We start from the raw sequence: 26,893 nt of genomic DNA on the forward strand, positions 1-26,893 counted from the left end.
ATTAAACATTCTGCTAAAATCTTCTTTGTGGGGGAAGGGTCACATTTTTATATATATAAAATATGTAAAATCTCGAAGAACTGAGGGATGAACAGCCATAAAGTGCCTGGACTTGGGAGCCAGACTGCTGGGGTTTAAAAGCCTCTTGTTAGACACCTGACTCTGTGTCACTTACGGTCTATGTTTTAGTTCCCTCATCTTTTTTCTTTTTTTTTCTAAGTAGGCTGCAGGCCCAGCATGGAGCCCAATGCAGGGCTCAAACCCACAACCCCGAGATCAAGACCAGAGCTGAGACCGAAAGTCAGACGCTTAACCAACTGAGCCACCCGGGTGCCCCTAGTTCCCTCATCTTTAAGAGGAGATGATATCGTCCACCCTACAGAGTTGTCATCATGAGGATTAAATAAGCTAATATTTGAAAAAATGCTGAGAACACTGCCTGGCACATATTAAAGCACTATATAAATGCTTTTAAATAGAATAGAATAGAATATAAACTTCCTTTAAAATATTACTTCCAAAGACTTACCTCTTTGACCTTCATCAAAGAAAGAAGGCTCACTGACATTTCCTGAGAGACTTTTCATAGAAATGTTTAAAGCAGAACTTTTATATATTGTGAGTCTAGAAATTCCAAATCTGTCAAGTTTATATCAAACCTTTAAGTGAATTTCAAAGTGAAATGTATAAAAAATAGATGACCAAAAAAGATTATCAAATGAATACTTTATTAGAGTCATAACACTTATAAAATAAATTTCTTTTCATCATGGAGTTACTAGATTTTAAAACCAGCCAACACTTTCTCATTTCTACAGCATATATAAAGAAATTCTCAAATGCCATAATTTTTGTTCAAGTGCTTTGTCACTCAATTCACAAACCCAGAACACGATTAATCTACAAATGTAAGTATTCACAGTCAGATGAGTTTTAGGCTTGGTTCTTAATGATCTAGAAGCAATCCATTTACAAAAGTGCCACTAAAGCCATTTCATGAAATCATTTAATTTAATGCCACCAAGCACAGACCTGTTATACTTTGGAAACAAAAACAAAATCTCACAACTAAATCTAGCAGACTAACTTTAAACGATTCCAACTCGAATGAACTATATATCCTTATGGCACATTTATGACTTTGTAATATACAATTCATAATACAGGTTTAAGTGTGTGGTGTGAAGCTACAAAAACCAAGGAAGTCAGATATTATAGAAAAGACAGGACATGAGTATAATGACTGATTTCTTTTTCTTGTCACATATTGAAACACATCTTTATATCACAAACCAAACTCTGATAAGATTCTTCTTTGTAGGGTATTATTATATAAATAGCATCTGATCACTGAGCACTGATCATGTGACTCATTCGGGCTTGTTCTAAGTTCCATGAAATCTAACAGCACAACTTAGACATGACACTCTTAGGGGATGATTCAGCCAAAAAAAAGCAAAGGGCTGAAGGTTTTTGAATGGTCAAAGCCCTCTTTTCCCAGAGGAAGCCCGCCTGGGGCAGGAGGTAAGTATCCTGCTTGGGCAGTGTGGTGGGAGCTGGGACCTAACTCTTACTCATTCTCCCATTCAAGCCATTTTTTGGCACCTTTCCACAACCAGCGTCTCTAATAGATGCATTAAAATATTTTCTATGCAATTCAGCCAGAGACAAGTTTTTAGGATGGCTCTTTTAAAACTGATTTTGTATTATCTGTTACCAGTGCAAAACAACATAGATGTTGGGGCTATTATCAGAACACGTAAGAAGCCTCGACTTTAAGTTATATTTAATACTCTATTCAAATTTAACTGAGAACGTAATGTGAAATAATTAGAAGTAAAAAGTTAACACTTCAGGGAAGCCCTATTTGTAAAGCCTCGTATACCCACCCACAAGTATCCGTGTATTCATGCAGAGGACAAACTGCTGTACTCTGAAGCATAAATAAATCCAAAGTGAGACATAAGAAGCTAGATGCCAGTTCCAGTAGTGGTGAATGGTTTCTGGGGATCTCATCTTAAGGATGCCCGATGAGAGGTTTGCTCAGTTGTTAAGAGACACTTAGTTTGATTAAGCAACTAGGATTTACTTCATAAATTACTTTTTCCTGTACCCAAGACTCTGCTTGAATTGGCCGGAAAAACTATCCACCACTTTAAGGGTAAATACTTGACCATTAACACAAAGGCAATGTGATTATTGCATCATGAGGCTAAATATGATGTGACTTATCTCGTTTTATACCTTCCAGGATCAGATCAATAAAATCCATAACATATAACTAAGGTTTTACACCAGAGGTTGGCAAACTTAGCCCACAGGCCAAACCCAGCCTGCTTCCTGTCTTCGTGAATAAAGTTTTATTGGGACACAGGCTCACTATTCACTTGCCCATTGCCTGTGGCTAAGTAACAGCAGGGATGAACTGCTGCCACAGAGACTGTATGGCCCACAAAGCCTAAAATATTTACCATCTGGACCTTTATAGAAAAAGGGTGCCAATCTCTGTTTTACACTAAAAGACAGAGTTCAGTGGGAAGGCTATTTAAAACACGGTTTGTTTTTGCTTTTTGTTTTTTAAGGAAATTTTAGTTACCTATTAAAATTAAGGGTTAGGTGACTCAGCAATTAAACAAAAGAGATACCCCTTTTTCATGAGCAATATCAGTATATTTTATGGATATAAAGGAAGATTTTCTTTAAAAAAGAGACAGGTATAAAATTAAAGGCCATTCCAATGTGTAACTTCATAATAAAATTAAACTTCCATCCATGAAATGAACCAAAACTTGCACTTAGATTCTCTCCACATAGTCAAAAAATTACTTTTGGAATGTTGTTCTATCTGGACAAAATGGTATCCAAATTAATCAGACACATCAAGTAGCCAGAGGAAACCAACACAGACCGTTAGTTCCTACGGAGTGTTACGGTCGCCATCTTCGTAAAGCCAGACCCAAACTGCAACCATAACAAGCTGTGGTCATGAAGGCAAAAATCTAAGAAAAAGGAAACAAAAGCTCATATTAGATTTATAACATTGACTTTCAGAAAACACTCATCCTAAGGAACGACTATCTAAAGACTGATCAACCTACCTAAAGATACTTCAACACTTACGAAAATGGTTTATAGTCCTCTTTCTGATGATTTGTACTACTGTTTTACCCCCTCACATCATTAACCCTTCTTTTAAACATCGTGGCCCCCAGTAATTTTCTCATTTGTGGATAGCCTTAGGTGGAACATTTGTTCCCATGCTGAACTCACTTGTTAAATATTTATGAAACCCCCAACACGACAGTCAAAAGCTCATTACGAGGTGTCTGTTCATACAGTGATTTCACAGCCAAGAAAAGAGTAGGTATCAGAGCTTGAGGATGTATCAAAACCTTCCTGTGATAGTGGAAAGCAACTTTAGAAGGAAACAAAGTAAAGCCACAGAAACGAATCTACAGATTGGCATGGGAGATAGTTCTGAAACCCGCATTCAACTCTGAATTACCGTCCTTAATATCTGACAAGGATTTCTTTAGCACAACTACGTGCTCAGCAGTACATCTGGTGCATGTAAACAAACAGTAGTAGTGTCCTCACCCTTTCGGAATTCAAGAGCCACAGAAAACTATAAGACAAAGCAATTAAATGTGGTAAAACCTTATGATTTAGTGCAGGGATCCCTTACCAGGAAACTCTAGCTCTGAGAAGGAATATCAGACCCGCTGACAGAACATGACCATTCTCTAACCGCCTTCCTGCTCTTCTCCCCAGCCTTCCTCTGCTGGTTGTCTCTTTGATACATCTCTAATCTAGACATTGTCTGCTGAATAAGAATGACTAATTCTGATGTCTATTATTAGTGAAAATGAATTTTCCTCTCTCAGGTATATTGAAATAAAAAGTAAAGTGAGGGATTCAATGTAATGTCACAAAAGAACGGCTCCTATGTTTAAGTATTATTAAAACTCAGGACCTGAAGCTTCACTTCCATGGGAGCGTGTGGATGAGATGGTAGGTAATGGAGAACCGAAAGCATGCTGAGGTTTACCAAAGCAGTTTCTCTTCGGCAGAGAGAAAGGGAAGGATAACAGGGACAAAGTCACAGGAGAGGGTCAGCCAGAACAGAACGACACCATGGACAACACTGAAAACTGGGCCCTTAGGACAAAGGAATGCAGGTGAGAAACTAATGCCGTCCACCATGGATCACCAATTACTTGAGCGCCGACTACTCTTAGGAGAGTGGGGATCTCAGGGTAACTACGAGTAGATCAGTTTGGTGCTACTTCAAGGAGCTGAGAGGTAATGAGAATATAGCCTGCACCGCTAAAAAGGAGGGGATGGAAGTAGTAAAGGAAAATCCAACAAGAATTGATGACTCACGGGAAGGACTCTTGGTAGAAAAAAAGTCCATTCCGAGTCCCTGAACTTTTCTTCACTTCGTAATACTGTGAAAACCAGCGGTTTTCTAACCGTGGTCTTTGGGTAGTAAGGGTCCCACAGCAGTGCCTCAGAGGTGATGAGGTAGACAGAGGTGGCTTCAGAAGGACGGCCAGGCATCATTCATGACCCTGTTCTCCCACCCCAACTACAGCATCTCTGCTCTTGCATTCTGTCTTTATTGGGTTTTCAGTAAGATTTCATTAAGCAAAACACTTTCATTTCCTATAAAAAAAAAAAGTGTAAAAACCACTGATCTAAACTATAAGCCTGTCAAAGCTGGAACCATGCCTCCTTTCTGTTGCAATCCACACATAGTCTAACTCATTGTAGACACTCAATGAATTTTGACAAATCCTAACAGAGGCTTGGGAACCTGATGAAAGTAGGTCTTAGAATCATCGTCCCTCCACCCTTCAATACCCAGACTCTAGACCTGTGCTGTCCGATATGAGAGCCACCGGCTACATAGTGGCTGTGTAAATGTAAATGTAAATTAAATGTAAATGAATGATTAATTAGTAGCCACCATATTGAATCATGCATATATGGGATACCTCTATCATTTTAGAAAGCGCTGATAGACAACACTGCTCCAGAAAGATTTTAATGGCTATAGGGGGGAGTCTGGCTATTTATATATGCTATCTACATAAAATGGTAAAACATTAGGGTCACTAACTTGCTATTTAGCCATATTAAATATCAACACATTTCAGGGAATAATTTGGATTTCTGACACTTACAAAATTATAAAAACAGAAATAATGCAGCATGTCTTCAAATTACCTATGTCAATAAAAAACAACAGACTCACTTAAGTATGTGAGTTAAGGAAGACTAAAACATTCCAAAAATTTCCCCATGGAATGCATTTCATCTGTAAGTCATCTATGGTCATGGGGGGATAACTACCCCCTCGCTCCCCTGGACTCTCCTCAGGGGCAGGGGCTGTACGTGGTTCATCGCCGTGCCCAGCACCCTGCCCATTTCCTCCCTCGTGGTGAGCTCTCCATACATACTCACTGAATTAAAATGAATTACAAGCAGGGACTGACCACTGAAGAACCAATCTCCCTTACCGCGGCTGAAGTCAGAGGAAGTGAAAAAGCACAGTGAATTCTTTCTACAAAGTAGGCTTTGTCGTGCCAGGCCAGCCGCAATCACGGGCTGGCTGCGATCTCGGCGTCTGTGATTCGGTGTCGGGGTTCACAACACGAGGGGTGAGGGTGGAACTTGGCTCATCAGGTTATTATACAGATAAAGAGCTAGTCGTCGTGTAATGCTAACGGTCCTGGGAGAATGCGAGACAGTGGCGGTGGGGGGTGCTGGTCACCGGGACGCAGGGACACTCACTGTGGCTGCGACGTTTATGTTATACTGGTTATCACTCAAGAGCGGCTGCACAGACACGGTCGCGTTGCAGCGTAGATCATGCAAGGATGTGGCTGCTGCTTCCAGGAGAAAGGCTCCGAAGTAGAAGACAAACACTGTAAAATGGTACGCAAAATCCTGAAAGACGAGGAGAAAAAAGTCACCTACAATGAGAAGTAATACTTTTTTTTTTTTTTTCCTGTTCCTTATTTCAACTCATGAAGGTTCAGGAAGGTTAGAACATTGAATCAAACGATCTTGAAGCATCCTCACCATTTACTCTGGCTGCTTGAACAACGTCAACCTATCAGAATCCAAATGAAAACCAACGGACCTGCTGTAATCGGCGTAGTTGACGAAACCAAGGTCCTGAGTTTTATGGTAAAATATATAACTTCACACACCTTGTCAGTATTGTTATTGGATAATAATTATATTATTGTAATATATTATGTAATTATATAATAATATACATACACACACTTTATAATTAAGTCTTTTATTTCTGAGCAATTATTTTTACCCATTAGATTGTCACCCCATACACTGAAGAACGCGGAAGACCTACGACATCACAGAATTCAATACCCTATCTCCTGATATTCTAAAAAAGCAAATTCTCTATCATATACGTCGACAAAAAGTATAGGAACTCTCAAACAAAAGTCACTTGCTGTAAGGTGATTTCATAATTTGCTGGGATTGTGAGGGATAATTCTATCGGGATTCACAGTCTTACACGATCCGATACCCATCAGCACACTGCTGTGCGGTTTTGTCAACAGCTCCCAGATGCCTGGTACCTTACATTCACTGTCATTCATCCTTACAACCACCATTTATTAGTCCCACTTGATAAACAAGTGATTTCTTAAAATTAAATGACTGCTCTAAAGCCGTACAAACATAACCTTTTGAAATGTAGGGCTGTTTGGTTCCAAAGTTCGCTTGGTTTTCTCTATCAGACTGTTATTGATACAGCAACAGTACAGAGAAGGAACAACGCGCTGCCTTTGTAAAGGCCCATTCAACAAACAAAACTGTCCATGGGAATTGTTCCTACTCTGCCTAGAATAATGAGGAAAAGCTAACTCACCAGGAGCGGGAATTACAAAGGTACACACTAAAAATGTGTTCTACTTAACACCACTAATGTAGACGCTGACTCACCGATGCCTTCAAGAGACGGAAGAACAGTGTTCTAGATTGATCGTGTGTCTAATCTAGAGCAGAAATGCTCAGATCCACGTAGCTACACAACAAACGTTAATTGATGGAGGTCAAAGTCCAAACGTCACTACTTTAGGGATTAGAAGTAATACAGCTGGATTTCAATTACTAAATAAGATTGAGAGGAAAACATGTCCGAGATCATTAGGCGCTTATCTAAATTACTGACGTGGACCCTTGGAAGTGGCTCACGTGACCTTAGAAGGGGCAAGGCTGGTGACGTGGCCGCAACTCTTGGTGTGATGAGGCCCTCACCTTCTTCACCAGCCTCGGCTCAGGCCACCCTCCCATCTCTCTGAACATCACTCACTATGACCTCACTTTGGTGCTAGGAAGTACTCTGTGCTTCAAGGCTGATGCCCTTTACATGCAGTATCCTGTGGCTGGAGAGACTCTTCCCACCACCAACTACCACCTGCACCTCCCCCACCCAACTTTCTACTCCTGCTGATTTTGACTTCTTCCTCCTTTCCAGTAGTATCAGAACCGATCTGTGGTTAAGGCTTCCCTGTCCAATCCTTTTCCTTCATCTTTTACAGGTGCTGTCATGCAATAAACGTCTTACACTCCTAACTCTGACTCGGGCCATGCTATCCAGCAATCCATGTCATCCTAGGGTCATACGTAACCTAAGGTGTTAGAGGAAAAGAACTAACTTCATGACAACGCTGGTGAGAAAATCACTCTGCAGGCTCCTGGAGTTCTAGAGTCAGGCAGGTGACCTGCAGTGGGGAGTTACATGTCTTAGTAAAGCAGCTTCTGATGTTCTCCTGGGCCCTTGCAGCATCTATAATCACGAACTATACACAGTCCGTTTTAAGAAAGAACCTGACATTCAGCTGTGAGAAGTCTAATTAGCTGACAGCTTTGGCTTCAATGGATTGGGGATCTACTGCTGTGTTTGAGCCAAGGCCACATTCCTCCCGCAGTCCCCAGCTAATGATGGTACAGTGGGGATACTGGTGCCTGGGCACTTCTGCCTAAAACAAGACTCTTAAGGCAAAGACTGTGCTCCTGAGCTTCTCATTAATTTGGCCAGGACCGTCAATCTGCATCCCACTCTAAGATGTTTCTGCTTTACCCTATTCCCTTCCCCGTCACCTTTTACAGGTGTTCTCTCTTCCCCTCCCCCTCGAAAAAATCTCTTGCACCTTTTTCTTTCTTTTTTTTTTTCCTAGAGAGAGACAGCATGAGCAGGGGGGAGAGACAGAGGGAGAGGGGGAAAGGGAGAATCTCAAGCAGGCTCCAAGCTTAGCATGGAGCCTGACTTGGGGCTTGATCTCATGACCCTAAGATCCAGACCTGAGCTGAAATCAAGAGTCAGATGCTTAACCACCCGAGCCACCCAGGAACCCCAAAATCTCTTGCATTTTTAAATTCACCTTACAGTCTGCTTCCCAGTGGACCTGAGATGACAGCTATGCTCTTCTAGTATCCTGAACACGCCTTGCTTGGCCATTAACATTTTTATTAATGCATCAATTATATAATTATTTCCTTTTTTTTAAAGATTTTATTTATTTATTTTTTTTTTTGAGAGAGAGAGAGAGAACATGAGCAGAGGGGAGGGGCAGAGGGACAGGGAGAAGCAGACCCCCGCTGAGCAGGGAGCCTGATTCGGGGCTGGATCCCAGGACCCTGAGATCATGACCCGAGCGGAAGGCAGACGCTTAACCGACTGAGCCACCCAGGCGCCCTTGTGTAATTATTTCTTTACTGACACTTCCTACAACAACAAACTCTGTGAGCCACTACAGGCCTGTCTTGTTCACCACTCTATTTCTAGGGCCTACCATAGGACCAGGTACCCGTCCGGTGCTCAGTCAAGACTCCCCACCACAGGAGAGCCCCACCCACATCGATGCTTGGCCATCCTGGACATCCTACTCCGACTCCTGCTATGTGTGGAATGTGTGCAAGAAGGTCTGCCACAGATTTCTGCTCGTCGTTTTGGACAGTGCAGCTTGTTTATGCAAACCCAGCGGTTCTTGAAGGTAAGCATGCCTGAGTCATCTGAAAAGCTTGCTACAGCACAAACGGCTGCGTCCCACCTTCTGAGCTTCTGACTCAGTCTGTCTGGGGGGGGACCTGAGGGCCTGCACGGCTAACACGTTGCCAGGTGCCGCTGCTGCCGCTGGGCAGGGACCACCCTTTGTGAGCCACCTGTCCTGAGGCCCTGGCATTTCCCCATCGGCAGATGGCCCCAGCCCCTTTCCGAGTCTCCTTTGTATACTCTTGCTTGTCTGCCAAACTTCCCGGTATTCGCGCAGCCCGGAGCACAGCCCACTGGTCTTCACTTTTTGCTCGGCTAAACCATCAAGCAGAGCTGATTTTTTTTTTCAGCAACAAATGACTATCCCCCATATTCTTACCTTAAGCCCATGTTTTGCTCCTCAGGTCAAAGTTTTACTAACTAGTTAAAAAAAAAAAAAAAAAGCTACATTGTAAACAGGGGGATCCTGGTTTCCACAAGGGCAGCGTGAAAAACAGCCACACTGAGCTTTATCTTTCTCAACCGTAAAAATGAGAATAATAGTCTCCCATAAGGAATTGTCATGAAGACCGAATAAGTTAATGAAAGTCGGGACAGAAAATATAGCTCAGGACATTCACAGTATCAAGTGATGTCCATAATGGGCAAATGTATGCCGCCTACTTTGGGAGAATAAAGTGAAGCCTGTTTAACTGTACAGGACGTTTTGGGTTTTTTTTTTTTTTTTGTAGCTCTTATTTTTCTAAAATGTATCTTTCCTTCACACCCCGTCTCTCCAAAAATGGAAAATAAGTATGGTATCTCTTATTTAAAGTTAGACAAAATGGTATTTCCTCAAAAAAAAAAAAAAAAAAAAAAAAAAAAACCTAAACAAACAAACAGAAAAACCATCTCAAAAATCAAAACCTGCTTCTTTCCTCAAATTAGAATAGGGCAGGTTTTTAGCATTTAATATATGTTATTACATATGTGACATATTATATTTTTATTTCATCACTTACATCTAAGCTAGAAAGCTGGGGAAAAATACTGAAGATATCTACCACCACAAATGTTAATTCAGCCTCACGATCAACAAAAGCTAGAAGCCTTGAATATTTTAGTTAATATCCCCCAACGAATACTTTTAGAAAACAAATTTTTCATCAAAATGCATTCTTGCTTCCATCCTGCACTATATACAGGTAACATTAAACTGTTACCACCAGGGGAAACAATGATTTTTCTGAGCAGTTAATGTCTAACAATTCCAGAATGCAGCAATCAAAACTGGTTACCATCTGGTGACGACGCCATGATATGCATGGCTCAGAAATTTTCCTGGCCGAGAGTATACACGATACGTTACAAAACCTACCGAACCCAACTCAGTGGTCAGAAATGACTGATTATGTGGAAAATCACCAAAGGAGAGAAAAAAAGGAGCCCATTCTAAATATGGCAAGCATTTAAGTCAACTCCATAAAGCCATGAGTGGGCTCTTGGAAAGTGTGCCCACACGACAAGGCTGTGCAGGGAAGGCCACTGTACCGCGTGCTGCGTGAGGCTACCGCCATTTCCTCCCTCAGTAAGAGTGGACTACCCCAGCTAAAGAACCAGAGGGTAAACTCCGCAGGTGACCCCTGCAACAGATGGGTAGGTCTTTCCAATTTCAGTTGTGCCTTTCATAAAGTGGTTTAATTAAAAAACAAAAAAAACAAAAAAAACCACACTCTTACATTTTATTGTCTGAACAACAAATATGATGTTACAGATGGGGGGGGGGAACCACATATTTAGGAAACCCAAATTTATAAGGATATTAATGATATACTCAGTATCAAAAATCAGACTCAATATAAACAAAAGGAAAAAAGATGGTATGAACATATGTCTAATAAAGCCAGGAGGGATGTTGGAAAAATATTTAAACATTGGTACAGCATGTGCATCCACCATTAGAAGGAATGCTGGGCACTGCAGGACCCTGGAGACCCACTACTTTCCCACGTAGTAACCCTTTAGTTGCTGGGCTACTAGGAAGTCCAGGAAGGTCCCAGAGAAAGGGCCAGGGTGGCTGGGAGCACAGCACTTGGGGAGAGGTAGCAGGGTGGGGCAATGACTATGTATTAACTAGTACTGAAGGCTATCTTGGTACATCCTGGCCAAATACCATCTTTGAGCTTAATACTTAAAGACCCTGATGGTGCTTACCAACATTAGGTATTGACTGATTCATTCATACATGATTATGGGAAAGCCAAGCATTAAGAAAGAGGAGATTAAGCAATCTATCTGTAACTTCAATACAGATTTCTGATCTTCATCACTTGACCAATTATTAGAAATATTTTCTCATCATTAATGAGAAAGCAAGGCAAAATGTAGGAACACAGTGTATCAGCAACCTAAGAACAGAAGGACTTCCTCTGTGTGTGTGTGTGTGTGTGTGTGTGTGTGTGTGTGTCTGTATGGGAATAATTTCTTACCCTAAGTTTTTATTTAAATTTCAGTTAGTTAACATACAGTGTAATATTAGTTTCAAGTGTACAATTCAGTGACTCAATAGAAGGACTTTCAAAGTTTCAAACTATAAGCCTATTTAAGGAATTAGGATGATTATGGATCATATACTATAAATCAGACAGAAAGCTGATGGGCACTTTAGAATACATTAATTCCAGGTAGGTACTATTATCACCATTTTACAGAGGAAGAAATCAGAAGTCACAGAGGTTCAGTACCTTGGCCAAGGCTACACAGTTATTAAACACACCAGACCTCACTTTAAAGCCTGTGCAAGATCATAACCCTTGCCCCACACTTCCTCCTTAACTTTACACTAACCATCTGCCCCTGGGCTGGTTTAATGGGCAGCCACATTCACTAGACTTCACTGCTGCTCACATCTGGGATGGCGATGGTTTTCCTTCTACTCTGTAACTAAGAATATTTGTTAATATGCGTAACATCCGCCCTAAGCTGGTGAATACGATGTTACCATAAAACCTGAGAAGAACAGTATAAACCTGACTGAAGGCCTGATTTAAGTTTCTAACCACCAACTGACTGAAACCTAAAGAGTTTCTTCAGGACCTTCATTTAAGTGCTGTCTACCACAGGCTGGAATTCAAGCTCCAGTGGCCATTTTGAAATAGTCTCAGAGATCAAATAAGCATAAGCATGAAAGGGGCCGCCTACATTATATGGGAAAAGGGAAAGTAAGTTGATTCAATTGAATAGCATCATAATTTTTAAAATTGGGTTGACCATAAATTCATTTCTTTTTTTTTTTTTAAAGATTTTATTTATTTATGTGACAGAGAGAGAGCCAGCGAGAGAGGGAACACAGCAGGGGAGAGGGAGAGGAAGAAGCAGGCTTCCAGCCCAGGAGCCCGATGTGGGACTCGATCCCGCAACGCCGGGATCACGCCCTGAGCCGAAGGCAGACGCTTAACGACTGCGCTACCCAGGCACCCCTATAAATTCATTTCTTAAAACTACCAATTCTTATTAATTTAGGACAGGAATTAAAAATAAATATAAACTATCCCATTTTCGAAGTATTTAGAGAATAGAGTATACAGCTCCTGGTTTTCTGAAGAGAATGTATGTATTTAATATCTGAAGCAGAAACTGATGGAAAATTTCAAGATCTATGTCACAGTATCCATCTCCCAAAGGCACTCCTCGATAGTTCAATACCTGTAATGCAATTCATTTGTTGCGTGAAATAAAAGAGTCTTTGAGTAAAGGTCATCTAACTCATACCAGAGTAACAGAATGATTGCTCGGCTCTATGGACAGAAATTTCACAAACTGGGAGCCTGCTGTCCAGCAAGGCAGCCACACGGCAGCCCAGCAGACCCGGGGGGTCAGGCCTTTCCTCTCTCACTGGAGGCAACAGAGAGAACAGGGGACCAGGCATTTCAGGACAGAATAAGATATTTCTACGTTTCTCGCATTTTCCTGAAATAGACTTAAAAATCTCTTACCAGGAAGTTCCAGTTGGCATCAATCTGAGTCACCATGCCAGAGAGGAACACGCCCAGGAAGAGGAGGGAAAAGATAAAAGCCGTCACGGACACGAACATGACCCATCCTTGTAGCAGAGGTAGAGGAACGTTGGAGGAGGCGACCAAAATCCAGACGAGTCCCCCGAACAGCTGCAGGAAGGAAGAAAGATGTCACGGGTGTGGGCAACAGAAGTGAACGTGCTCGTCCCCCTGCCTCTTACCCTCGGCTTCTCCCCAGCCCCCTGCACACATTCCCGCATCCCCCCCCACACACACTGCCTGTCTTCTGTCCTCATGCGGGACACCAGCTCCCCTCTGGGGCAAGGCCAGCGCTTCCGCTCACAGGTCTGACCCGGTGCCACACATGTCCCTGCACCTGCCTTCGTGCTGGACTCTCCTCCTCAGCCCATGAGCAGACACGGAATTCTTTCACTACCTAGGAGCATTTTCCTTGACCCTGTTGCCTTTCTAACAATTTCCTTTTCAGTCAACCATTTCTGCAAATTCCTGTTTGCTTGGTCCCCACCTCCTATCCGTGAGCTCTGACTCTTCAAACCACTGGCTTCTGCGCTCACCGCTTCTCAGAGAGTTTATCAGCAAAGATCAGCCATAACTTTCTAACCTGTCACTTCTAATGGCCATGTGCCCGTCCTTATCATGGCCGATTTGTACATGTGAGATTACTGCCTATCTGTAGAACGACAGCCGCAGCTGCCGTACATGGTAATAAACACAACTACCTGATTTATTGATACTCCTCTGCGTGCTGGGCATGGGAACAGGTACTTTGCATATTCACAGATCTAATATTCAGCAAACACCTAAGGCCTGTCGGGCACTATTCCAGGAGCAGGGAATAAGATGGCAAACAAGCTACACTTGGTCTCTGCCATCACAGAATTCATACTCTCTTAGAGCTGAGAGAGACTATTTTTTAAAAAGATTTACCTATTTGCTTGGAGACAGCAAGTGGAGGGGGAGGGAAAGGGAGAGAGAGAGAATCTCAAGCAGATTCCTCACTGAGCACAGAGCCCAAGGCAGGGCTCGATCTCATGACCCTGAGATCATGACCTGAGCCAAAATCAAGAGTCAGATGCTTAACCAGCTGAGCCACCCAGGCGCCCCAGGAAAGAGACAATTAAGTACGTGAGTAAAATGCTGCTTCACACCTCACAACTGGGCAAATACCGGGCACTGCAGGTTGACAGATGGAGGGCTCTAAAACGGAGCTGGAAACTCAGGAAGCACTCCCGGGAAGCAACAACCCAAGGGACAAAGCTAGGAGGGGTAGTGGCAGGAGGAGAAGGCTGTCCCGGGGCAGGAGGACAGCCCTGAGAGGATCTGGCAGCTGAGGGGCAGGGCTCAGCATGCGGGGAGCAGCAGGTACCACGTAGGGGATGGCCAGAGGGGAGAGCTGGAGGCTACGTGAAGGGTCCTGCAGGTCCACTCAAGGGCAGTAGAAGCCCACAGAACCCCTGAGCAGGACCCAGAATGACCCAATTTGTATTCAGAAGCTTCTCTCCGGCCGGAGAGGAATGGATCCAGGGCTGAGGGACCACAGAGGAGACGGTTACAGCCACAGAGCACAGCCCAGACTCAGGTATGGAGCACAGACGGGAGTGAATGGATTAGACAGAAGCTGAGAAGTGGTGGCAGGTGGTGACTGATCAGATAGGGGACATGACAGCCAAAGAACAGATAAGGCACAAACCCAGATTCCTGGCTTGGGCAACTAGGAGTGAGGGAGAAATCACAGGAGGAGAAACGATTACAGGGTAGAGATGGTCGGTTTTATGAAGCTAACCACAGCAGTCTCCTCTAAGCTAACACTAGAGCAGCAGAGGCTAGACGTCCTCTTCAGGGCATTCCAGGCCCCTTACGCTCTAACCTGTCTTCCTCAGCCTTTGTCCCTTGCCACAAAACCCCTCACATTTTATATTAAAGAAAAAAATCCAGTCCAGAGACAAAGCGCTTTCACATGTGAGGGGCCTGACATATGCTGGCCCAGAATGTCATTCCCTCCCCATGTGTATTTGAGAAACTTCCATTCATGCTCATCTTGAAGAGTACATCACCCCAAAAGTCTTTCCTGAGTTCCACCCCACGTTCAGGTACCCGCCCTGTGCCCTGGGCAAGCTCTCTATACGGCTATGTTACACTGACGAGAAACACTGTAATTGGACGGCCTGGCTTCCAGTCCGACTGCACTAGGAGACCTTCTTGGCAGCCAGCTGACTTACTGGCCTCTGCGTGCTAAGCCATTTATCCACCGACAGAAGGATCCCTTCCTATCCCTACGCTAGATTTGGCGGTCCAAAAGCCTAGGCTACATACCTGTCCTAAGGATACCTACAGCTGGCAAGTGGGAATCAACCCCATGTCCTCCCCACCCCTGACCCCCCCAACACACACAGAGGTCATATCATAGAAACATGTCCAACTGGCATGCAGAAGGCTCTCCGATATTTGTTTAGTAAATAAACTCCAAGTTTCCAAGAACAGCTAGAACTCTGTATATTAAAAACCAATAATCATGTGTATCTTGCTTCTTAAGTCTCGAGATAATATCCAAATTGCACAAATGACTAAAAGTTAAAATCACAAGTTTTATTAATTCAAGTTTCTAAACAAAGGCCCAGTCATACAATTCATTACCACTTTGAAAGACATTTTCGAAAGCCTAAATTATCCCTTGAATAGGATAACTACAGCACCAATCTAATCAATCTATAATTGTGGTTGCTGGTATATCTGAAGTCCTAATTTCAAATAAAAAAATAACAATAAAAAAAATAACAATCAACCCAGAAAGTTTTATGAAATAAGTCTAAGTCATGAATATTAATGTATATTTAAAAATTTAGCCACAACCTTATTAGTAGCTATGAAAGAAATAATGTTCCCAGTAGAAAGATTCTCTACTCTTTCATACTGTTTACTAAATATTTGAAGGTGATAAGATCTTCAAATCTTTCCTTTTTTTCTCAGCATCATCTTCCTGGTAACCTTTTCCTACTCTCCCACTACAAATAACTTACATTACTTTAAATACTATTTAAGAAATATTCATTGCTATTAAATATCTATTAATTAAAGTCGTTTATTGAGAACCGAGGTGCAAGTACACAGGGTAATAAAGATCAATTGGCCATGTTTATTAGGGGCAGATGGACTCAGATAGAAAAGCATAATTATAGGACACAGGGATTATGATAAATTGACTCTCTGAAGAAGGGCTATATGATCCCCTGGAATTAAAGAGAACATTTAATAAAACCCAACTGGACCTCAAACTGGTCGGCCTCAAATCTACTGCTAGGCACTGTAGAAGAATACTCAGGGAAAAAAGAAAAAAAAAAAAAAAGGCAAGGTTCTGTGTCCAGGAGCTCTAGATTAGGGAGAAACAGACACCATCAAATCTGATTCAGGAGCAGATTGTGGTGAGTGCTATAAAAAGAGCTCCACACAGTGCGCTCCGAGAGACTGGGAGAGGAGAGAAGAAATATAATGGGAGGCGTCGAGAGAGGGAGGCAGGGGAGGCAGGTTTTGCAGCAGGCTTTCAAGGTAGACCAGGGCTTTGACAGCAGATGCTGATGTGAAACCGTGTAGATGAACCATTCTTGTCATACTCTAAATTACAGCCCTTCCAACACCTCAAAGGCTTGGAGAGGAAACGGAACGCTTAGATAAAAAGAGAACAGGTTCGCCTCCTCATCTGTGGTGTGTGTGCTGCGTGGGAAGGGGGCAGGGGTGGGAGGAAGGTGTATGAGTGCCCCCCCCCATACCAGCACTGAGCCCTCCCACCATCCTTGGCTCGGTGAGTCTGTGACATCCACACCGAAGTCCTGCTCACCACGGCAGCTTTGGGAGGTGCAGGAGGGATGGGGCAGAGAACAGAGATGAGGCCACTAGGGAGACCCACCTTCCTCACCGCAAGACTGTCATGTTGCTATAGGGGTCACCGGGGCTTTGACCCCGCTCTTTCTTCCTTGCTTCAGGATTTCCTTTTACCAAAAGTGCCTTTTGTCCCTGAGCTTCCCAACCTGGCTCCAACTTTAAAAACTGATCTTTTAATAACACTACCACCGTCCATGTTACTATATTCACGTCATCTAATTCTGGGCACTACGAAGCTGAGCGCTTTTACCAGCCCTACTGAAATTATTAGCATCCAGGTTTAGGACAGGTGACTCTGGAGGGAGCCTTGTTTTCCAAGCACAAAAATGGTTAAAATCTGAGGGAGGACAGCTGATAAAGTATCGTAGCAACTGCACGGTACACACACTGTGAAGAGGGGTGGAATGCCACGTCCGTCCATGGTTTCTCCTCTTGGATCTGAATCCACGTTCTGACCTCTTGTCTATCACTGCCTTCCATCGCTCTCCAGTGTCCTAAAAAGTCCGATAATTACATACCCAACTCCCCCAAGGCACCCCATTTTGACATCTCTTTCAGGAACGAATAAGTGGGGGCTCATGCCTCTGAACCTCAAGGTCTTCCAACAAGATGACCAGACTTCCAGGTACGTTACAAAGGCCAACGCTTCCTAGAAGTACGTATCAGCCTTCACCTGCAGCTCAGTTCCCCCTTCCCCTCTCAGCTCAGGTCCAGGTGTAACTGGCAGACACCTCGAGTGCTCCAGCATGTGCTGAGCTGCGGTTATTCAGTGCTCCACAGTCCCCAAACCACAGAACCCCTCTGTGGCTCCCCGGGCGTTTCTCGCTCAGCCTGGCTCTGCCCGCGAGGGTGGGGCGGGACTGAAGCCTGCCCATAAGAAAGCCGTGGGAGTTTTCCTCTACACATCACACTGAATGGAACCCTCCGAGTTGGACTCCAAACGTGTTTTCACTAGAAACCGTGGACTGCTGAGAACCCGTAACCCCACGGGAAACAGGGTATTGAGCCAGAAGCAAGTCTTGCAACTCGGGCTGCACGGAGCGGATGACAGATTTCCCAACTTGTCTCCTATTTGGAAGGTCTTATGTCTGTAAAGGAGTCGTTCTGCAAATACCCTTTTTTCCTCTGACTTACTTCCTACTAGCATGCTTTTCAACACGCCCTGCAGCATCTTAGCTAGCAATGTTCAAACCCATCTGACACCTTCATCTCAGGATCCTCTTATTATTGCGCTAAGTAAACGGGCCAGTTCCTACTCTGACCTATTTTTAGTCGATGTTTGGAATGAGAACAGGCAAAGGTAAGTGAATCTGAAGGTACGAAGGACTGGTTAGACTACCCCTAAGGAGAAATACTTCATTATTTAGAACTTCCTGTATATAAACGTATAACCCTTTCTTTCCGATTTTCCTGCTATTCATAGATCGAGCACGTCATCACGGTAGCATTGAGAATGAACCAACCAGCAAGCCTAGAGGGGAAAAAAAATTGCCTCTTAGTCTGGTTTATAGAGTTAGAGTGAGAGGCTGAAGCTAATGAGGATAATAGAAATACTAGCTAGCATTTATCGAATGCTTATGCTCCAGCAACTCTCTAAGGGTGTCATTTGTACCAATTTAATCCACACAAACACTGAGAGATAATTACTATTATTATTTCCATTTTACAGATAAGTTGAAGTAGACAGCCATTAATAACTTGCCCTAAGTTACACAGTTCATAACTGTTAGAAGTGGGACTTGAACTTGGCAACTGGCTTCCAGAGCCTATGCTCTTGACATTATGCTGTTGTGCCTCCTTCAAAGGTGAGTGTTCATTCTAGAGCAGGGTTTCTATCCTTTTGCCATGGACTGGCTTGCTGGAGGTGGGGGGGTTGATTCCCTGAAATCATCCAATTGCGTAGTTAATTGCATTTTTCTGAGGACACAACTTTCATCCGAATCACAGAGCGGTTTGTGCCCCTCCAAAAGTTCAGAATATCTTCTCTTCTTGGTAACCCCTCCTATTTTAATAAATGCTGGCTTACTGGGTACTCACAAATGAAATAACATGGTTAAAGAACGTTTAATGTGTTCAGACCATCATCTAGTGAAGAGATTACCTACAATTAGCTCTTTATACACAACCTGTATTCCAAGATTTTTTAAAAAGACTTTACTTATTCATTTGAGAGAGAGAGAGTACAGAGAGAGAGAGAGAGAGAACACATGAGTGGTGGGGAGCGGCAGAGGGAAAGGGAGAAGCAGACCCCCTGCTGAGCAGGGGGCCAGATGTGGGGCTAGATCCCAGGGTCCCTGAGCCGAAGGCAGATGCTTAACCAACTGCGCCACCCAGGTGCCCTCCAAGATTTTTTTTAACTGGGCACATACTTCGGTCAACACATACAACTTACAGATGTGCTTCTAAGGCAGCCCAATAAACGTGTAAATTCATTCACCACGTGACTGCAGTCAAGTGGTAAGAGTATCAATACTCTTGTTCCCTCTCCAAGTTCACCTTCGTCCCAGCACCACCACTTTCCCAGCTACCCTACCCGGGTACTCCAGCCTCTTGTCCCTTATCCACATGAGTCGATCACACTGGTCTATGCTTCTGCCTAGCATGTGCTGCCACCTAAACTTTCTCTGGATAACTAAACTCTGGTAGCAGGTCTCCCAGGAAGACTTCCCTGGCTGGCTGCCAGCCCTCGGTGCTTCCACGGTTACCGATGTGTGTATCTTCTACAGCACTTACAACTACTGGTTTGAAGTCGCAGGTGCATCTGGCTGTTTTGCCCACTGGATGGTGCGGTCAGAGTCAGCAGCATTGGCCTTAAACACCTCTGTATGCTCAGAACCCACCACAATGCTTTCTACAGAAGAGGTTCAGTTGCATTCTCCCTGAAATGAACGAAAACCAACCAGTGTGTGTAAATGAATGGTTCTAGAAGAAAATTCTCCAGAAGTACAGCTTGAGATGCTCAGAACACACTGCTGTCTGGAGCCTAGCTCATTCCCTGGTACATGGTGGGTGTTCGAAAATAGGCATGAAGACTAGTGAAGCAGGAACACGTACTTCTCAATTTTTAAGTTATTATTGGCAACGCCCACCACCTAGTACAAGATCTCAGGAGGGGGGGATGGAAAGTTATGGGGGAAGTTGGCAGCTTTTGCCAGTCTATCTCATGCCACCCCATTTTCAATCTTCTTCGGGCCCCAAATTTGTCCAATTCACCTATTCTACTGCAATTGCTGCTGGAACTTTTGATCAGGGTAGTGTTTATCTTGTGGCTTACCCGCCCCCCTCCTGCTCCCTCCATCAATTTCCATCTGTCCTCTCCCCATGCGGACTTCTATCCAAACTGGTCCTGGTCCTGGACTAGCCCTGGGACAGTTCTGAATTACAGGTACAGGCCAGCAAGGTGTTTTTGTTTGTTTTAAATCAGAGAAAGGAAAACAAGACGAGCTCTGGGAAGCAACGAGAAAGAACAGATATAGAAGAGGCCTCTGTACAAAACATACTAATGGAAAAGAAGTTTTGCTTTTTAGATTTACATTTGAAAGTTTAAAAAATATGTCTGAGGATGCTATAAAGAATTTGGTACTACGGTTTTGTTTTGTTTTGTTTTTCCTCCCCATCTGACCCAAACTTCCATTTTGGTTTCTTAAATGGCCAGTGCTAACCCTAAAATGGAAAGCACATCTTAGAGGGGAGAAATATGTTCTGGGCCCTTTTTATTCTTGCTTATAATTGCCCTGGATTTTTAAAAAATCCTCTTTTCATGTTTGTGGGTAACTAGTTATCACCCTAGGTTAAAAATGTCCATGCAGGCCAATGTCTTGACATCAGCAGGAACCCTGCAAATCATTGCCTCTTTTCCTCCTTTTTACCTCTCTCCTTCTGGAAGCTATTATACGAAAGTCAAGAATGTCATATATGGTGACTGTAAAAGGATGTGACCCCTTTCGTATAAAAGAAGACATAGGAAATTCAGATCAGACTATATATTCCTGGAGAAGAATCATGACATTTTAAAAGTTGCTCAGGACATCTACTCCCAAGCTGCCCTTCTCCACTCCAGCCAGTTTCTCTGGAATATTTTCACACGCTGTCCAGTTCGTTCTGCAGATCCAACAGCATCTGTGAGGTATGGCATGTGTCAGGGACGGTGGACACCAGCCTGGTCCCCATCCTTTGTCATTACATAGTCTTTCCTTTTCAGGCTTATCAATGCAAATATGCCATGTTCACGGCTCCTACTGCCAGCTACAATATTTCTGTAGGGTTCTGCAAAACAAATCTCATCTCCTTGACCTTTTCCTTTGGAGCTCAAGGTCAAGATGTTCAGAAATCTGATTTAAAGTTTTCCCTATTGCCATTCTTCATGTTTCGTACAGGGCTGCCAGTCAGGGGCAAACAACTGCTGAAAATAATTTTTGGCAGGGGCATCAGTTTATTTTCTCTTATGAAATTTTAAGGAGTCTTTACACATGGCTGGAGATTTTTAATCCAGAGGTAAAGGGAAAATCTTACTTATAGAATTAAAACCCTTTTAGAGAGGGAAACCTATCCATGGAGTCACCTCTTCACCACTGCCAACACACAATGTCGCTGGGCTACTCAAATCTATTTTCTGGGCCAGAAAAGGACACTCTATACATCCGACCATTGATATGTTAGTCCAATGTCAAAGCTTTGGGTTGAAAATAACCTGAAATCCCTTCCACAGATTGCTTGGCATGACAGCACACGCCTGCTCCAGAGCCCCTCCCTCCCCGTCATCCTCTCATTAACATTTGTTTTTCTGGCATAATTCTTCCAAGTTACATCTTATATTTAAGTCTGGTCTAGCGTCATTTCAGGACACACCAAACTTTACGTACTTGGTTGACCTTCGAAACGTCAGATCCGTCTCTCTTCTTTTCTACTTCTTTCATTTGTCAAGCTGTCATTATCCCTCATTCAAACCACTGAAATAAAGCCCTTAGGTGATCTCTCTGCCTTCAATCTGTTTTATAACCAAGTCTCACTACTCAAAGATTTCTAAAACCTAAGGATGATCACATTTGCCCCTGTCCTTCAGCAGCTCCCCACCCTATGCCTTGGCCCTATCATTTCTCAGCGCGTCACAACTCAAGCCCTACCTGCTCTTTCTCCTTCTGCCACCTTCCCAGAACTTATGTAAAAAACCAAAACAAACTAACAATTGCTAGAACCTTCATACCATGGTCTTTCTCGTCTCTAGGGTTTACACATGCCCTTGTTTCTATCTGGAATTTTCTTCCCCACTTTTTCTGTTGATTGAACGTCTACTCATCATTTAAGACTAAACTCAAATGTCACCATCCCATTCAAGCTGTCATGGACTCCTCAGTGGTCAGACATGCTCTACCCTGGGTTTTTTTGTTTTTCTTTTTTTAAGATTTTATTTATTTATTTGACATGCAGAGAGAGAAAGCACACGTGTGCCAGTGAGCACGAGTGAGGGGAGGGGCCGAGGGACGAGCAGACTCCCTGCTGAGCAGGGAGTCCAAAGCTGGGCTCCATCCCAGGACCCTGAGATCATGACCTGAGCCAAAGTCAGATACTTAGCCAACTGAGCCGCCCAGGTGCCCCTCTACCCTGTTTTACTTTTCTTGTTTTTTTTTTTTAAAGATTGTATTTATTTATTCGACAGAGATAGAGACTGCCAGCGAGAGAGGGAACACAAGCAGGGGGAGTGGGAGAGGAAGGAGCAGGCTCATAGCGGAGGAGCCTGATGTGGGCTCGATCCCATAAGGCCGAGATCATGCCCTGAACCGAAGGCAGACGTCTAACCGCTGTGCCACCCAGGCACCCCTACCCTGTTTTTCTTTTTCTTTTTCTTTTTTTTATAATGATTTTTTATCATATTATGTTAGTCACCATACAGTACATCCCCGGTTTTTGATGTAAGGCTCGATGATTCATTAGTTGTGTATAACACCCAGTGCACCATGCAATATGTGCCCTCCTTACTACCCATCACCGGCCTATCCCATTCCCCACCCCCCTCCCCTCTGAAGCCCTCAGTTTGTTCCCTACCCTGTTTTTCAATAGTACTTCTCATGAACCAATTTTATCACTACAAACACAGCACTGCAATTCTTTCTTGACTTTACACTTCACTAGATAGGAATTTCTTTTAAGAGTAGGAGTTATTCTATTTCCAGGTTATAAAATAAGGCCTGATACATAGCAGATTCTTAATTATTTCTTGAATAAATGAAAATTATTGGGACAGCCACAACACTGCAGGTTGAAGCAAGTGAATAAGAGTCCTAGAAGATCTCCCATAAAGAGAAACACTAATGAATATCTTGGGGGAACGTGGGCAGCTTCCCAAACACCAAAACCATGAAACACGCTGAATTCCATATATGACCTTTATTCTTTCCCGTGTTTAATACTGTTACATCTAATCTTTCTCATGCATTATACAAGATTAGCTGAGGACAGGGACCCAAAATATCTTATTCAGCCCAATAATACAGATGCTCCAAGGTCATTTTCTTATGAACAGACCCACCTGGAAAACACTTGAGCTGTAGTTCACTTTCCATACTTACGTCTTTCTTCCTTGAATGGTCGTTATTTTTATGCATACCATCTCAACTAGGTTATATGTTCTTTCAGGTGAGGAAGGGTCTAAACATTTTTTCCCCCAGAAGAGTACCTTTCACACAGTAGGTATTCCAACAAATACCTGACAAATGACTTAGAAAACATTAATTCAGGAAACCCTGAGCGAATCTGAAAATGTAACTTCAAAGGTGATGTTTTTCCCTCCTAAACTAAAAGGCTTTGCATTGCAAAAATAACTTAGTATCACGCTCTTCGTGGTGAGCATAGCTTGGTGCAAAAACTGAGGGGCTGACAACCTACATATCTGGGAGAGGACCACACCTATGTCACAAAAGCACACCACGCATGTGCGGCTGCACATTCTCCAGGGCTCTAAACGGCCCTACCTGGTGCTGTTAGGCGGGCGCTGTTTGCATCTTTTGAATTAGCTCTCAACAAATGGCTTATACTTGAGAGAGTATGAATGGGTGTAGTAAGGGGGATTGAGATTGAATTCTTTATGTAAAATTTGAAAAAGTTTACATTGGAGTGTAGTTGACACACAATGTTATATTAGTTTCAGGTGTACGACACCAGGACTCGACAATCTAGACATTCCTCAGCTTTCACCACAGTGAGTATAGCCACCCTGCTGTCTGTAACACAGAATTTTCTGAGCAAGTCTGACCTCTGCTTTCTTAGGGCGTATAATCCGATATCTCTAAGCAGTGTGGAAGGGAAAGAGCCAAGAAGGAGCTACAGTTTGGCTCTAACGAGGTCTGTTGGTTCTCTGAGGTCACCAGTTTCATTGGACGATTTTGGTTCTTTTATTTTTGCCGGGTGGGCTGGAGAGGTGGGAGGCCTAGATTTTAACCTATCACATATGTTTGCCCATAACAAGGGAAAAGTAAACTGATGTGGCTTTTGGAAGCGATGCTATTCTATGTAGGTGAGGGTCTGAGACATGTTTCTGGAGTAAGAAGCCAGATGACATGAAGAGATAAGAGGAAAGTCTGGCTACTTCTGTGAGCCTGGGTCCCTACTAGAATGGGGTGGGGGTAGAAGCTTTCGCACAGGGAGAAAATTCATATTTGCACGAGGGCTGTCTTGTCCACAGGGCCCTGATAAAGGCCGCTCTTGGCAGTTCCCAGCCATGACTGTACCCTAGAACCTCTGGGGAGCTTTTAGAAGCACCTGGCTGACTGTGGGTACCCCCCCCACCAAGAGATTCTGATTTAATTAGTCTGGGCCAGTCACTGTATTTTTAAAAGCTGCCCAAGTAATTAAGTACAGCAGAGCTGAAAACTAACTACTAGGCCAGATAAAGAACAATGGGGGCAGGGGAGAGGAAATAGAATAAATCACTCCCACTTTTTCCCCTCAGAACTAGGCAGTGTTTCTAAAAGTGTGACAAGACCATGGGTGTTCCTTGAGACAGTATTTGATTTGATGGCACATGGATGAGCCTTCTTTGCATATATGTTCCATATATACATACATGTACTCTTACATATCTTTACATATATACGTCAATATATAAGTATATATTTGAGTAAATATTAGAAGAATACACCCAGTATATCAAATCTGAGCATTCGTGTGTATTATTGTTTAGGATGAGGCTTAAAGTAGGTACTAACGTTTAGGAAGAGAATCGAAATGAACATTCTGTAAATTCTAGCACAGGTGGAATGTGGATTTGGCAAAAACTTCTAAAAGAGGTGTGCGAACAACTGGAGTTTGAGGAACAGGGAACTAAAGCGCCAGAACTCACACAAGCTCTCTCCCCAGACCCTACTGTTCTCAGCGCATCTCCCCCACACCCAGCAGAGCCCGGGCCCAGTGCCATCCTCTCCCTACTCTTCTCACATGGATGCCGGCGCCTCATCCCAAGCATTCAGATGCTTCTGAACTGGGCTCAGACTCAAACCAGCCTCTTCCAGCCTCGCCATCACGATTTGATTACTGATGTCGTAGCCTGTAACTCACTTGTCTCCTTTTTCAGATTCAAATCTGAGCTAAAATTAACTTAGCACGCCTTAGCCATGGTAGCATAATAGGGCAGAAAATCAATGCTCGCAAAGCATTCCAACCCCAGGAGCACAAAAGTGAAACTGAAGCGACCAAATCCAGGTTATGCAAACTCAAAGGGCCAGGTGAGGGAAGGGAGATGGAAACTCCTAACCTACCAAACAATATCAGCCTGCAGGAAGGGCAGGGACTTGCTAACACTGCACTCTAGATTTGCCATTCTCAGGGCGTGATGCAACCTCGGGTTGCCCAATTTATGTTTGCACATTTCCCCTGGTCCACAACGAGTTCTAAAAGCTTCCAACTCCAGAAAATTGCCTTTAAAAAGTTTTAAGTCTCTAGCCCAATAACATAGCAGGGCAGGACAGCTGACCTCACCTTCATCTAGGCCCAAAAAAGAGTGCTGAGAAGGTGTGGGGCTGCACAAGTCCACTAGGAAGTCAGAAGGTGCAAAGGTAGGCAGCAAGGCACTTGACAACCACGTTTCTACCTTTCCTCTGCTACTCTCGCGCCCACTTGATTAAATTGCCAACGGCACGGTTCATACTTGACCTATTTCCCTGCCCCTTAAGCCCTGATCCTCTCCCCAATCCAAAGGGCACTAATAAAGGGAAGGGGGGTAAAGGCCCAGGTCTTAAGCCCGCCTTCTCTTCCTGGTACCTCCCGCCTCCGCTTTTCACATCGTGGCAACCTCCAGGTCACTCAATCATCTGCTGGCTACACCTTTGCACCACCCAACAAAATGGCAGGTTAGCAACAGGCGAGGCAGAGAGCCCTGCTCTAGCTCCAGCCAAGCGCGGTCCCTGGCCAAGCCGCCGGGGGTCTCCGACGGTGCCCTAAGCCCAAACACCCTTCCCCTCTCAAAGTCCCCAATCCTGGGCCCCGCTGGGCCGCCCGCTTGCTCTCTCGGGCCGATTTCTGTCGCCAGCGGGGAAGCAGGTGTCGGCGTAACAGGTGCCAGGTCGGTGGGCCCACGTTCCGGCTGCGCCAGGCAGGGAGAGGGCAGGACCCCGGGAGAGGTGCAGGTAAAGGCCACGTCGAAGGGAAGGGAGCTGGGGCGCGTGCAGAGGGAGACAGCCCGGGAGCAAGGATGCCGCTACCCTTCCTCGCTCTCCGGGCGCGACCGTCACCGAGGCTGCCCCACTTACAATCTCCAGGCAGACGAAGGCACCCGAGTAGGTCCGCAGGATGTCCGGGCCGGCGGGCAGAGTGATCCGGGGCGCCGGGAAGGACACGGCGGGGTTCGGGGGCGGCGGGACTGGCGCTCCGCCGGCCGACATGCTGCTGCTGCCGCTCTGCGTCTCCGCGCGCCGCCGCCGCCTCCCTCCGCCCGCCTCCGCCGCCCGGGCTCCCGCCGCCGCCGCCGCCGCCG

The 26,893-nt window shown here is 44.2% G+C and overlaps 1 protein-coding gene across 1 annotated transcript; it reads right to left on the bottom strand.

Moving 5' to 3' along the window:
* Positions 1-709: 709 nt before the first annotated feature.
* On the bottom strand, positions 710-26,893 carry MAL2 (mal, T cell differentiation protein 2). The gene is made up of 4 exons (XM_045805749.2): positions 26,670-26,893; positions 13,012-13,182; positions 5,797-5,952; positions 710-2,999 (listed from the first exon to the last, which is right to left on the bottom strand). Exons 1-4 carry the CDS (start codon positions 26,799-26,801, stop codon positions 2,928-2,930), a joined length of 531 nt encoding a protein of 176 aa, XP_045661705.1. The 5' UTR covers positions 26,802-26,893; the 3' UTR covers positions 710-2,927.

The sequence above is a fragment of the Ursus americanus genome, chromosome 9 (genome assembly GCF_024610735.1).
Source record: "Ursus americanus isolate L20-20 chromosome 9, mUrsAme1.1.p, whole genome shotgun sequence".
Taxonomy (NCBI): Eukaryota; Metazoa; Chordata; class Mammalia; order Carnivora; family Ursidae; genus Ursus; species Ursus americanus.

Coding starts and splice junctions, on each gene's coding strand:
- MAL2 (XM_045805749.2), bottom strand. CDS start 26,801: ATGTCGGCCGGCGGAGCGCCAGTCCCGCCGCCCCCGAACCCCGCCGTG. Junction 13,183..26,669: donor CCTTCGTCTGCCTGGAGATT/GTAAGTGGGGCA, acceptor TCCTTCCTGCAG/CTGTTCGGGGGACTCGTCTG. Junction 5,953..13,011: donor ATGCCAACTGGAACTTCCTG/GTAAGAGATTTT, acceptor CTCGTCTTTCAG/GATTTTGCGTACCATTTTAC.